At 47.9% G+C, this 13,416-nt stretch overlaps 1 protein-coding gene across 1 annotated transcript; it reads left to right on the top strand.

Moving 5' to 3' along the window:
• Positions 1-2,747: 2,747 nt before the first annotated feature.
• si:dkeyp-92c9.2 (uncharacterized protein LOC571482 homolog) lies at positions 2,748-10,481 on the top strand. Its single transcript, XM_035620872.2, has 2 exons — positions 2,748-3,251; positions 3,663-10,481. Exon 2 carries the CDS (start codon positions 3,865-3,867, stop codon positions 4,861-4,863), a length of 999 nt encoding a protein of 332 aa, XP_035476765.1. The 5' UTR covers positions 2,748-3,251; positions 3,663-3,864; the 3' UTR covers positions 4,864-10,481.
• Positions 10,482-13,416: the final 2,935 nt, after the last annotated feature.

The raw sequence follows: 13,416 nt of genomic DNA, 5'->3' as shown, positions 1-13,416 counted from the left end.
AATTTACTCTTTTGTCCCTGTTGCATTAGGCGACGTCATCACCTCGGCAGTGAATAATAATCAAAGCCGGAAACTGGCCGGAAAAACATCCCCAAATCCCGCTGTGGCGTCTGCTGCCGCTCGCAGTTCTTTAAGAGGGAGATTAGAGAGGGCGGGTGAGTCAGACCGACAGATGTGTCATCAGGTGAACCTGTCTGAGTCCAGCAGTCACCACAGCCGGGCTCACTGTCCCCCTCCTACCCCGCCTGTGCCCTCGTTCTGCTGCCCCCGTTGTAGATGTCTCTTCCTACCCCTCTGCTCCTTTCCATCACAGCATCTCTCCTCACTCTATCCTCTTCCCACTGTGTCCTCTTTTTTTAACGCCTCTCTCCCACTCCTTCTCCGTGAAGCCACCGCCCTTGTTTCTCCCACTTTCCGATATTAATCAATTTTAGCTTTTCATTTCAATTCCTTTTTTGGTGCCCTGTTTCAAATGAATAAAAAACAGTGTGTGTGTGTGTGTGTGTGTGTGTGTGTGTGTGTGTGTGTGTGTGTGTGTGTGTGTGTGTGTGTGTGTGTGTGTGTGTGTGAGAGAAAGGCAATGGTGGGTCAACTGTGTGTTTGGTTCTGGATGAAAGTGAAGAGAGAAAAAGAATACAGCCGCTGGGCTTCATTTGTAACAGAATCCCTGGCACAATACAAGAAAAAGAAACAATTTGTTTTATCGACTGCATTCGAGGGAGGGACAGCAGAGAAAGTGAGGACTGAGAAGGAATGGGAATGGGAATGGTGTGTGTGTGTGTGTGTGTGTGTTTGCTTGCTGTTGAATGAGGAGATCGCCCCATACAGCTCTTCCAGCCAATCAGTCAGCTCACACGGATGAAACCTAGACTGATGAGAAAACAAAGATGGGTTTATGCCAGAGGACGAGCGCCTATGGTTGTTTTGTCTGCATCGTGTTGACTCAGGCCAAAACCATCTCTGGTTCCTTTTTCATTGATACATGTGATTGCATATAATTCACACTTGTAGCTATTATTATTATCATTATTATTTGATTTGGTCATTCTTCTCGAAAGAATAGTTTGACATTTTGGGAAATGCGCTGATTTGCCTTCTCACTCTCTCGCTCTCACGTCTGTGCTGTGAATACGAAGCTTATCTTAGACTGACGACAGGAGACAAAGTGAGGCAAGTGTCCAAAGGTAAAACAAACAAACGGTCAAAACAAAAAGTTACAGTGTCTTTGGGCTGTTTCCCTCTGATTCCAATCGGTGCGCTCTTGCAATCTGTCAGCAACTTTAATCCAATACACTTTTCTTTGGCGAAATTCAGCGAATGTTTCCTCGCGGACGCTTGCTGGCGGTTCTGTGTGTGCAGCCCTGGCTCTGTAAGTTGAAAACCAAAGAATACATTGGTCGAATGATTCCTGATCGTTCCGGCGAGTGGCTTTTTCGCGAAGGAGCTCTTCTGACAAAGGAACTCTCGAAAGGTGCTTCTGTAAACTGTAGATCTCGGTGTGGTGGGGAGACGTCCTCTCGTTTGAGACCGTTTCTACGTCCGCACAGCGATTCGGGCTCGTAGGTTTGTTTACACCTGCAGAGGGATGATACAGTAGTCTGGAGCGAAATTTATCCGGGTTGTTTATTTTTGGACGGGGCACAGGGGAGGACTACTCTGAAGGAACTCCTTCTTGGAAGACGGAGACGTTACGTATCAGTTAACCTTGCGTCAGTTGGACTGTTTGCTGCCAGCATTAGACAATTACCATTACAACTCCTCCAAATTAAGAAGGTTTAAACCAGATCTCCCTCGAACAGCTCCAACATTTAAATGCCGCGTACGTATTGTTTAATCAGAAATGATCTAATGTGACACTTTTTGCACTTTCGAAAAGCTCGTCACTCCTCTTCTCGTCCTGTAACTTCTGTTTATGCCTACCTTTTCCTGTCTCGTACACACTACTATCCTCCTTATCTCATCGGCCCGTTATCACTTGTTTACCTGTTTACTCTCTGGAGTCAAACCGTTTCCCATCCGAATCCCTGAGAAGCAACTTCATCTCCTGTTTACCCAGAGAAGTCTTTTGGCCGTCCACTGATGCCAAAGTGCCTTCGGAAGACTTTGGAATCTTTGACAAAAAATAAAACACATAAACAGTTTAATGTGATATTGTGTAACTTCAGCTTATCTGGCCCACATGCAACATTTGCAGTTTATGTTCCTGACAGATTTGTGTCATATCATTTTGAATTTATTCATTATTTTGAGGTTAATCTTTATTTCCATCATCACATGGTTGGTTCTTAAAGAAAAAAAATGAACATTTTGTCAGATTATTATTTAACACCCCTTATTCATTTCGGCTTATGTCTGATGTAATTAAACTTTTTGGATATTAATAAGTTTTGATCAGTCATTATTTGTATTCACTATTATCAGGCTATTATTTACCTTTTACATTTGATTTTCTTTTATTAAGAAAATCGGATTTTATGTCAATTATATTCAAAGTTATAATAATTGATTTACTCTTGACATTTTTCTGGGCATTTGGGGGGGGGGGGAATTTAATATATAATTGTATTATTCTTATGATCATTATTATTTTTCAAGCAGGCTTTCCTTTGCTCTGTGTGTGTGTGTGTGTGTGTGTGTGTGTGTGTGAGGAGGAGTCTGTGTCGGTGGGGGGCGCTGTGAGGAGACGCTCTGTTCGCTCATTGGCTGTTGAGCATTTAACGGGTTGGAGCCCGTTCACAGATCCGACTGCCGGGACCGATCACCGGTCAGTGGGCTTCTGAGGCTCTCGGTGCGCGGAGCCGTCGGTCCGAGGAGGACAAGTCCGAGGAGGCTTTACGCACGGATCTGTGTCTCTGAGGGAGACATGGAATCCATCGAAAGGACTCGGGCACTGTGAAAAAGTTGCGTGTTCTTTTCTTTTTTCTTTTTTTGTCTTTGTCGACCTCGGACACGGAGACGCAGATGAAAACCCTGTCAATCACAGCAGAGTGATCACATCATCCCTCTCATCCGGCGCTGAGAGGTGCAGCGGAGGATGACACCTGCACCCCGCCTGGCGAGGACCGGCGCGTTGTTCCAGACTGGGCACCTGTGAAGAGCGACTCTGTCTCCAGCTCTGCAGACAGGAGCGCGACGCTGCTCGCCGTCATCGCCGCTCGTCTCCGGCGTTCTGCAGTAAACGGCGCAGTCGCTGCGCTGCTTCATGTATTTGCACCGTCGCAAAGCCTCGTCAACGACACTCGTGCACACAGGTGAGCTTCAGAGATTAGATAGTATATATATATATATTGAATGTTGAAAAATCAAAGCATCCTGTGATTCCATCGTTTCTCTTCTTTCTGAACCAAACTTAATTTTTTTTTAAAACAGAAACAGTAATATTTGTGATATGTGTGCGCACTGTGCACAACCATCTCTCATGCGTAAGGTCATTATAGGAAAGAAAGCTTGGAGCACTCTTAATAGTTTAAAATCCAGGAATCCTCTCTCTCTCTCTCTCTCTCTGTCTCTCTCTGTTTACAGAAAAGAAGGTCATAGATCATAGTCACTTAATGTCAACCCATAAAATTTACAGTATATGACCTATACTGATTTAAATGTGTTTGAATGCCGCTGTTTCATTTTTATTGTCCGTTTGTTAAAATGATCTCTTGTCGTTGCAGGTAATGTCTCAGCCACAGAAATGTAGTCTGTGTTTAGACAGCCATTCACCTCACCCTGACACGTCTGCACCGTTCGCCTCTTCGCACTGTTCCACTTGACAGTTCACGTCTTCTGGATAGCAAGGAATAAAAGAGAAGGGAAAAAAAACAACAACTCACCCTTCCCTTCTCTGCAGTCCGATCTCTGGAGTTCTGACTCACCATGGGCACTGTACTATCACTGTCACCCGGCTCTCGCAAATCAGGCTACTATGACAACCGGCCGGGCTCGCTCAGCCACTACCCGAGCATCAGCAGCCGCTCCCTCAACAGCCAGAAAGACCGCGGGCTCAAGAGGGGCCAGTCCATCTTCCTCCCGGCGCTCACGTGGAAGCGGCTGGTGGCCTCGACGAAGAAGAGGGGCAACGCCAAGAAAGGCTCCGGCGGCCCGGCGGCCCTCGGCGAACCGCTCAACAACAACAACAACATCAACATCTACCAAAAGGACCCCTTGCTGCACCTCAACCGGGAGAATGTGAAGAAGTCGCTGTCATGTGCCAACCTGTCCAGCTACGAGGGCCCAGCAGGACTGGGCCCGGGGCTCGGCTACGGGATGGGCCTGGGGATGGGTCAGGGGCTCGGATATCCCTACAGCAAGTCCCAGCAGCTGTCGTCTGTGAAAAAAGTCCCCCAGAGCGCCGCGACCACGTCTCCGAAGCGTGTCATCGTCCAGGCCTCCACCAGCGAGCTCCTGCGCTGCCTGGGGGAGTTCCTGTGTTGCCGCTGCTACCGCCTGAAGCACCTGTCTCCGGCCGACCCGGTGCTCTGGCTGCGGGCCGTGGACCGCTCGCTGCTGCTGCAGGGCTGGCAGGACCAGGCCTTCGTTACGCCGGCCAACGTGGTCTTCGTCTACATGCTGTGCCGAGACGTGGTGGACGGCGACCTGGTGGCGTCGGAGCACGAGCTGCAGGCCATCCTGCTCACCTGCCTCTACCTGTCCTACTCCTACATGGGCAACGAGATCTCGTACCCGCTCAAGCCTTTCCTGGTGGAGGCGGGTAAGGAGGCCTTCTGGGACCGCTGCCTCGCCATCATCGACGCCACCAGCTCAAAGATGCTGCGCATTAACGCGGACCCGCACTTTTTCACTCAAGTATTCGCCGAACTGAAGAGCGAAGGTGGCTGTGCCCCTCAGGATTATAGTCGGGTGCTGGATCGGTGAGAGGAGGTCCGAGCGCCCATCTTTGCTGACCGCATGCCTTTTTGTATTTCATGCACACAACTACTTGCACACAGACACGGAAAATTTGTCTCACTCAGATCTCCCTCCAATAGTTTTCCTGCTGACGCTGCTCTGCGGAAGCAGAGAAGGCCTATCTTGACAGAAGACTTTATTTATTCATTCCCCCTGTGTTTGTTAACGCCGTCCCTTCCATCCCCAGATTAGAAACGAAGAATTAAAACATTTCCTCCCCCGAATAATATCTCTGATAATTGGCACATAGACGGAGGCTTTTCTCGCCTGGAATATCCACTTGAGTTGACAGGAGATGAGGAACCATTTGGTCCACCTGTCCCCTCGGACCCCACGCGGCCGGCCCCAGCCGTCCCAGCTGCCCCCGGGGATCTGCGCAGCCAGGCATCCCAGCATCCGCAGTTAAACCCTGAATGTGAATGTCATCGCTCGCCATGAGCAGGACGACGGGGAACGTCGTCATCAGTCACGGAATCGCCCATCGCAGGTTTAATCTCCGGTCATATTCTGAACATCCGGGGTGGATTCATTTTCATTAGTGACACACTAATCCACATAGGCCAAAGTCATTTCCTGGACAATGCAAGGACACATCTTGACATATCCACTGCTGGTTTAAGCCTCGAGTGCCAGCGGTGAAAAGTGACTCAGACTGACGGGAACAGCTGAGAGGTCCATGTCGGGTCCCACTGGTCCTGCTGTGCGCTGTGTGATCAGTAAAGCCAAAAGAACAGGCAGTGTTCCGGGGAGCCTGTTGAGGGTCGTCTGGCCTGAGGGGACAGTTGCTGTTTTAAAAAGAAATCTTTACGCGCTCAAACCTGCCAATGTTTCTCCTCTTTGTTTGTGTTTTATCTAATCTGAGGAGAGTTTCCTGGTGGATCCACAATGCTTCACATGTTTTTTTTGTGTGAGTGTGTTTGCGCAGCCATGTGCGCGTGTGTGTGTGTGTGTGTGTTTATGTGTGCGTAAGCATTGTGCCGAGGACTGCAGCCAGGGTCATCAGCTGTTTACCCCGTCCTTTGTTCCCTGCGTCTTGTTGACAGGGCACCCACAGCCGTGGTATTAATGAGATTAGCAGATTACTGCAGCCCCTCCCCGCTCTCAACCTCTGCCCTCCCGCTTGTGCACTCGGCAGCCCTGCAGAGCGTCAGTGCGCTTATCCAGGGCAGGCTGGCCTGGACTGGGCCGCACTGTGAACACACACACACACACACACACACACACATTTAAATACCCTCGTCGTGTGCATATCATTCTCGTGCGTTCCGGTGCATGAATGAAAAAAAAACAGTGTGACACGCGTGCGCGCCTCAGGCTCAGAGGCGGAGGCAGTAAAGACCCAGGCAGGGATGACCGATGAGCGCTGCTGTTGTGGTTGATGGAGTTTGTTGTTGCTGCCAATCTGAATTTGTCCCAGTTTCTCATCAGTCACCTGCACGACCTCATCTGCCACCAAGAGGCATTCAGGGACAGGGAGTTGCTTTCTCTCACTCACTCTCTCTCTCTGTCTCTCTCCCATAACTCGTCTCGTTGCAAAATGATTACCTCGACTGAGCCACTGGCATTTGCTTGAATCTCTATTTACCATGTGTTTTTCATGCGTGTTTGTGCATGTCAGAGGTGGGTCACAGATGAGCATACGGTTCGTGGTTATTACACACAAAAAAGAAATGTATTCCTCAATAGCAGATCATGTTACATATGTTTTCAGACGGATTGACATTGGATGTCCATAGCCATCTAATGGTTTAATGTCCCGTGGAGAAGTCACTGATCACCTAATGTTTACAAAAATCTTCAGTCGCAGAAAGTAGACAGACGCAGAAATTAGTTAGTCTCAGTCAGTAAAAAGAAAATAAACAGTGAAAGTACAAATGGCAAATTATGCTTTGGATTTTTGCATTTTAGGTTATTTTCTTCCTGTTTTTAAGCCGAACAGATCCATTCACAAATGTTTTGTTTTTGTATCTGCGTTCCTCACCTGTTAATCATCTGAAAAAAACAAAATTGTCTTGGGACCCCTTCTGGGTTTGTGAACCACAGGTTTCTGTTGGTTCGTTGGTTGGTTGGTTGCTTGACATCCACCACCAGGCGATGCCAACAATAGCATGAGGCAAAGCTTTAATCTCATTGTGTTTGAGAATCTGGGGGTTTAAGTGCTCCACCTCCCTCCTCCACGTGGCAGTCGCTCTTGTACACTTCGCTGTGATGCTACATTTTATTCATCCACATACATTGAACTTGAATCCCATTAGACATGTGACCTATTACGCAAATGCAAATACACTTTGGTGCACATACTCTCCTTTGGGTAATCCAGTCCTAATCCTCCCACCCAATCAAACAGAGGGAGGGAGCGCAGGATGAAAACATGAGGAAATAAGTAAACGGTTCGGAATCCGAAGAGATTTGGTGTCACACTTCCCAAACTGTTTTGGCTCAGCAGCGTTCAAATCCTGCTCTGGCGACCCGGAGGCCTCGGAGACAGAGAGCTCACGCGGGCTTATTGCAGTCAAGCCTGCCAGAGGGATCTCCACCAGGCAACCAGAGGAGCGACGGCAGTGATTCACGCTGAGAGGGTCGAGGAGTGAAGCGCTGCTGCGGTCTCTCTGTCTGGAGCCTTGACCGGCAGCCATTTTGGTTCTGTTGTTGTGGTCCCTGCAGCTCTCTGTCCTGGCCCTGGCTTTTAACAAGGACACTTGTCTCTTGACTCACCCCCCGCCCCCCCACACACACTCAGCTGTTGTTTCGCTGCCCGTTCCATTAGATTTGACACCCTGCACCCGCCAGCCATTGTCAGGACGAGGAAGGGCAGAATGGGGCCGTTTGTTGGCATCGGGTTTGTGTGTGAATGTGGGTCAAAGTGAAGGGCAGCATCTGCCTCCACCGTCCGTCTCCTGTGGACCAGGACCATAATTAAATCAGAAGTTACAGTACAGCGTGTCCAGGTGATGCTGATAGGGAACTCCTGCCCTAAAATCAGCGACAAATCGGGAATAATCTGCTGCAGAATTTCCTCTCCTTTAATGAAAAACCACTCAACTTGCTCACATTTGGCTCATTCTCTCCGTCAGTGGCACAGACGCAGAGGAGCCGTGTTTATTGGTTGTTAAGTCCAATCGAGCATTAAGGCAAAAAAAGGCAACCGTCCCCTCTTTGACTTCCTTCTGTCCAATCTGTCATCGAGCTGGACCGCGAGTAGCCGTTCCCCCAATCGTTTCACAGGGCAGAGAGTGTCCCTAAAGCCAATTAGCTGGCATCTCAGCTGGCGCCCTGATTCTGTTCATCCAATCAAACCCTGCGGCAGCATTCCCCACCTCTTATATGCGACTGGCCGCGGACACATGATGCCTGTGTGACATCTCCGTGGGTAATTTGTGGCTCTCGTTTCTGAGAAACTTGAACTCCAGATATTTAAACAAGTTCGAACGTGACGTTTCGTGCAAACTGGACCCTATAGCCTGTGGATGGGACCTTCATCCGGCACACTGGCTACGTAAATACGAATATCTCAGATGGGCCTCAGACTGGCTACGTCTTAGAGACTCTGGGGGGGGGTTTTGTGAACAATGTGACAAAGATTTTAAGCATAAGTGTGGTGTTATTCTATAATTATCTTAATGTCAACAAGTCCCATGTATTAGACTGTGTTTTAGTACTTTCAGACTCAGCTGCCTTGTCTGTGTATTCCCCCTAAAGACCATGTGCTACTAAATTAGACTCCATACTATATACTATACTTTAATATATAGTACTGCAAAAGGTGGGCATCATACTGTTACGCAAACACTACTCCAACGGGATGAAATGCTCAATCTGTCATGGACTATTTTCAGCTGTGGATGAATACACACATATGGTGCAGCAGGACACTGTGTGTAGCATTAGCCGCGTTTCCACTGCGGGAACTTTTCTGCAGGAGCTTGGATCTTTTGCGCGAACCAACGCAGGGATCAGCGTTTAAATGAAGTTGCAGGAAAATCTTTTTACCCAAGAAAAAAAAATCCCTGCTAGGACTGGACCAGCCATTGGTCGTCCGTAGGTCAGCAGGCGAATTTTGTCTAATGGTCTTTAGACTGCAGTGGAAACGCAAATAGGTAGTCCCCCACCTTCGTTGTAATGAAGGAACATGGAATCCAGTTCACGTTGTGGTGATGGAGATGTGTTTTTAAATGTCTCTCGATGAATATTACACAAAAACAATAAGATACGCGCGACGTTTGCCACGCAGACAATATTTGGCTGTAGATCAGTTAACTGTTGGTTTTGTTGTTACCATGGGATTTTTTTTTCTTGTGACTCTAAGAGAAACATAAATGTATCACCAGGCTAATCCTTAAAGTCGCCACAGCTCTATGAGTTGTGTTAAGTTATTTTCAGTTTGCTGCTGCTGCTGCTGCTGTAGGTTGGTGTGAAACTTCAATTGCACAGCCGATGTAAATATGTGTGTCTCAAGTGTTGAGAATGAAAAACGGACAAAAAAGAAAATAGTCTTGCTGTGCAGTAGCATGCATGCCAGCCGGGTAGTTTAGAAATGTTCTTTGTTTTTGTTTTTATTTGTTTCGTTTTTTTATACATCTGCTTATGTTGGATTTATACATGTGATGTTTCGAATGAAAGATTGTTTCTTTGGTAACTTAAAACTGGATCTCATTGGAGTCTTTCTTCGTAGGGAAACACGATGTCAACAGTATTTGAGTCTCTCACGACTATCAGCATTATGGTGGTGTGTCCATGTTATGAATCAGTAGACAATGGCAAAAAAGATCAATCCTCATTTTGTCAGGCTTGGTTCTGACATAGCAGAGCATGTGAAATTCATATGAGTGATTACAGAATTATGACATAACGTCCTTTATTTGAAACTCAAATGTGTCAGCTAAGTTAGACGTGGTCAGTCGGTTGGGTGCTTTGTAACCCGGGCTCAGCCTGCTTTTGTGGCTAAATTCACAAAGAGAATATATCTTATTATATGTAGAATACTCACCGCCCCCTCAGATTCACACAGAGTACAGTATATGCACAGAAGTGATCAGCTTAAAGGCTATCAATAGCTTGTTTCACCAGTGCACCAGCTGGCGACACAAAGGCGGCCATTGTTCGCGTGGCGTTTGTCGCAGGCAGCTCCAGCTCGGGCCGCGTCCTCACAGACCGTGGCTTCCTTCTCCGATTTGCGAAACAACAAACACTTTGGCTTCTGTCAGAGAGCGTCTCATTCAGCACAACGCGCGTTGTGTGTTGTGTCAACTCTGGACAGATGTTAATACAGAGATGAATACATAACTGTCCAGTGTCCATCCCCTCCTTCGCCCGCCGCCCGGCTCCCCCCAAGGGTTTCCATGGATACCTTCCCCGGCCACCGTTGCGACGTCACACCTACATGAAACAGAGCGCATCACCTCGGGTGACTTTTGTAAAGCCACTGAAGCGTGTGCGGCTCTGAATGTAAAATACCATTGACGGGGGGAAAACTGTTGACTGTGACTCTTTCATTATTTCATGTTTTTTTTGTTGTTGTTTCCTTTTCCATGATGGTGACGTTTACCATGTTGATTATTTAATAAAGTATTGAGCTGAAATCCAAACCTGGCGTTTCCTCTCTCGTTCGCACGCAGTTGCATCTGCGCGGCTCACACACTGAACCACGGCGGCCTTTGTTCTCTCCACAGCGCGCGTGCTAAACTCTCCGCCTGCCATCCAGCACAACCTTAAGGCTGACGGCTGTAAATTCGTGCCGCACATAGAAAGGGCCTAATGCGCAGCTCCACAACGGCGCTGCGCTGCAGATGGCCTTTTGGCTTCCTGGCGGCAGGGGCTGTGCCCCGCCTGAGTCCGTCACCACCCGCCCCGATGCAACCGCATGGGTAAACACTGTGGTGCAGCCTCCAGCTCAGCAACACTCTGAACATGTGTGAAACATGAAAGAAGTTAACGGTTCAGAGAGCTTTGTTTTCCTGTGAGTTTAAAATGGTAAAAATGAAGGGGGGGGGAGAGCAGGTTTGTGTGTGTGACGACGTTGTGGTCGGCAGTGTTTGCCTCAGGCGGTTTGCACTTTTCACATTTATGCACATTTCAACCGTGCCCCCTGCTTTTTCCTGCAAACACAGTTTTAAAACCACAACTCTCACAGCACAAGAGTGAAATTCTACAAGTTCAGTTTAACATTTGTCGTTGCTTTAACCTTTAATCTAATTGGGCGAGTGGGCTACTGTGCATCTCCGAATGATGCGGTGAAATTTCACCGCCTTTCTGATGAACGGCTGTTCTCTCGCCTGGCTAACTTTCTCCTTTTTATGAGAACATTGATCGTTTCTGTGTGTGGGAATGTTCACGCGGGAGCCAACAGCCGGTTAGTTTAGCTCAGCATGGACACTGGAAACAAGCAGTTTTCGGACATGACCGTTGGAAAACCGGGTCTGGCCTTCTCCGAGGTCAGACGCTCTCACACCAGCAGGAACATTTCCGGATCATTCGGGTGAGGGTTGGCGGCCGCATGGGCCCACTCGCCCACAAGTTAATCTTCCAGAGATTTTCCTGCTGTATTTTAACATTTTCTGGCAATTTCACCAGGGGGCTGGTAGGAACAGTTCTGGAAATGGAGCCAGAAAAAGTTCAGGAAAATGTCCCGACTGCATGAAAGTCTGGAAATAAACTTTAGCCTGACTTTATCCTTTGGACACAGTTTACAATTCTGCCTTCAAAAGCACATTGACGACGTTCTATGTCTGTTTAATCTCAACACAGAATCAAACGTGAAAGTGATAAGTTGTGGTTGCACGGTGGGTGACGTGCTTGCGTGACTACTTCCTGGTCCAGTGGAAATCTCTGATGGTTACCTGACATCCAGCCTCGGACAATTTGTTTTTGGCACGGATGACACGAATGCTCGAGAGGCTGCAGTGTAGGAAGAGTCAGGCTAGCCGTTGACCCATCTTCATAACGACACGGGAGTCGTGTCGACTGAACCTGTTCCCAAGCAAATTAGAAAAACTGCAACGCGCATTCACGCAGCTGTAATGTTCTGCACCTGAACGACGTGACGGTAGCTCAGCTCAGTGAACCTACATTAGAATTGGCAGCATTTCTCATTTCTAGCCGATACATTGAGCTTTTCTGTCATGTGGCAGATGTCTGCAATAACACTAAGACTCAAAAAATGGCTTTGCAGTCAAAGCAGCTTACTTGTTGAGGCGCAGTGCGTCTGTCTGGCCTCCCTGTCGGATGGCATTGGAAAAAATGATTATTTAAATGCCATTTATAATCTGTCCACAGCGCCGGACCCGGAGGGCAGCAGGGGAAAAAACATATGCCGCCGGTCAGAGGCGAGGTCAGCGGGCCGAGGTCGGCGACACCTCGGAGGGCGGAGAGCTGAGGGAGGTGAGGCCAGGATGCTTTGATTGTAAAAAAAAAAAAAAAAAAAAAGAACCGGGGGGGAAAAAGGAGGACAGATGAATGGAGATGGAGGAGGAATGGCCGCAGATGGCTGCCACAGCCTGGCGGAGTCTTTTCCGGCTTTCTCCTTTCCTCCGAGGACACAAATCACCCAGCTCTCTGCCTCCCAGTGTCACACGTCTATAGCGGTCCTGTGTGTGTTCACAGTGGTCTCTCTGAAAGCCTCGGCTGCTGCTCGCTGGTCTTTGTTTGCCCCCCCCCCCCCCCCCCCCCCCCGGGATCCAACATGCTCCAGAAAAACCTCTCGGTCAACACTGCCCATGTATACGACCACGATTAACATTATCAATTCAAGCTGCGTTTTGGAAATATCAACACTTTTTTGCTTCTTTCTTTTTGCTGGTGCAAGCTCACTGCAAACGACTGCGTACGGCAGCTTTAAATTAAATATTGCATCTTTAATTATTCAATGACTTCCAACGCAACAAATATGCACATTATCTGACAGTGATTGTTCAAATTTCGCACGGGTGCTTTTTTTAAAAGCCCCCTTCTCTCGTAATGTTAAATCCTGCTGGATGTGACAAAGTGTGTTTGCTAAGCAGCTAAACAGAGTTAGGTCAGAATGAAATAACAGGCTGACCCTTCATTTCTCTTATACTTAATGAGGACCAGCCGGCTCTGCACTGCAATACAAGAACAACGCGGCTTCTTTATTTCCATGTTTTCTCTGTGGATCAACAGGTGAGGATGCCGCTTGCCTCGACATGCAGCTTTTTAGACTCGGTCACTTGCACCACATCATGTTGTCCACAGCTTCTGCATTGAAATAAGGAGCCTGCTTTTACACTCACTGTGAATCTCAGCGGTAAATCTGCCTCCATTATCTTTATAAACTGCGAGGGGAGAGGAGCTTAGCAAAAAAAAACAGTCAAATTCACAAACTCCACTAACCACCATTGTGACCCACATACGCATATTTATATAAATACAAACTTAATCTGAGAGGGTCTGGCACAGATTCAGCCATCGGAGTCGAGAATAAAAAGATTCCCTTTCAGCCATAGTGGCGCAAAATAAAGATCCTGCACAGCAGCTGAGCTTCAAAGGGGAATAATATCATTGGAT

This window comes from Scophthalmus maximus, chromosome 22, assembly GCF_022379125.1.
Source record: "Scophthalmus maximus strain ysfricsl-2021 chromosome 22, ASM2237912v1, whole genome shotgun sequence".
NCBI lineage: Eukaryota > Metazoa > Chordata > Actinopteri > Pleuronectiformes > Scophthalmidae > Scophthalmus > Scophthalmus maximus.
The sequence above is the reverse complement of the archived record's forward strand: the minus strand, read 5'-3'. Positions and strand labels throughout refer to the sequence as shown.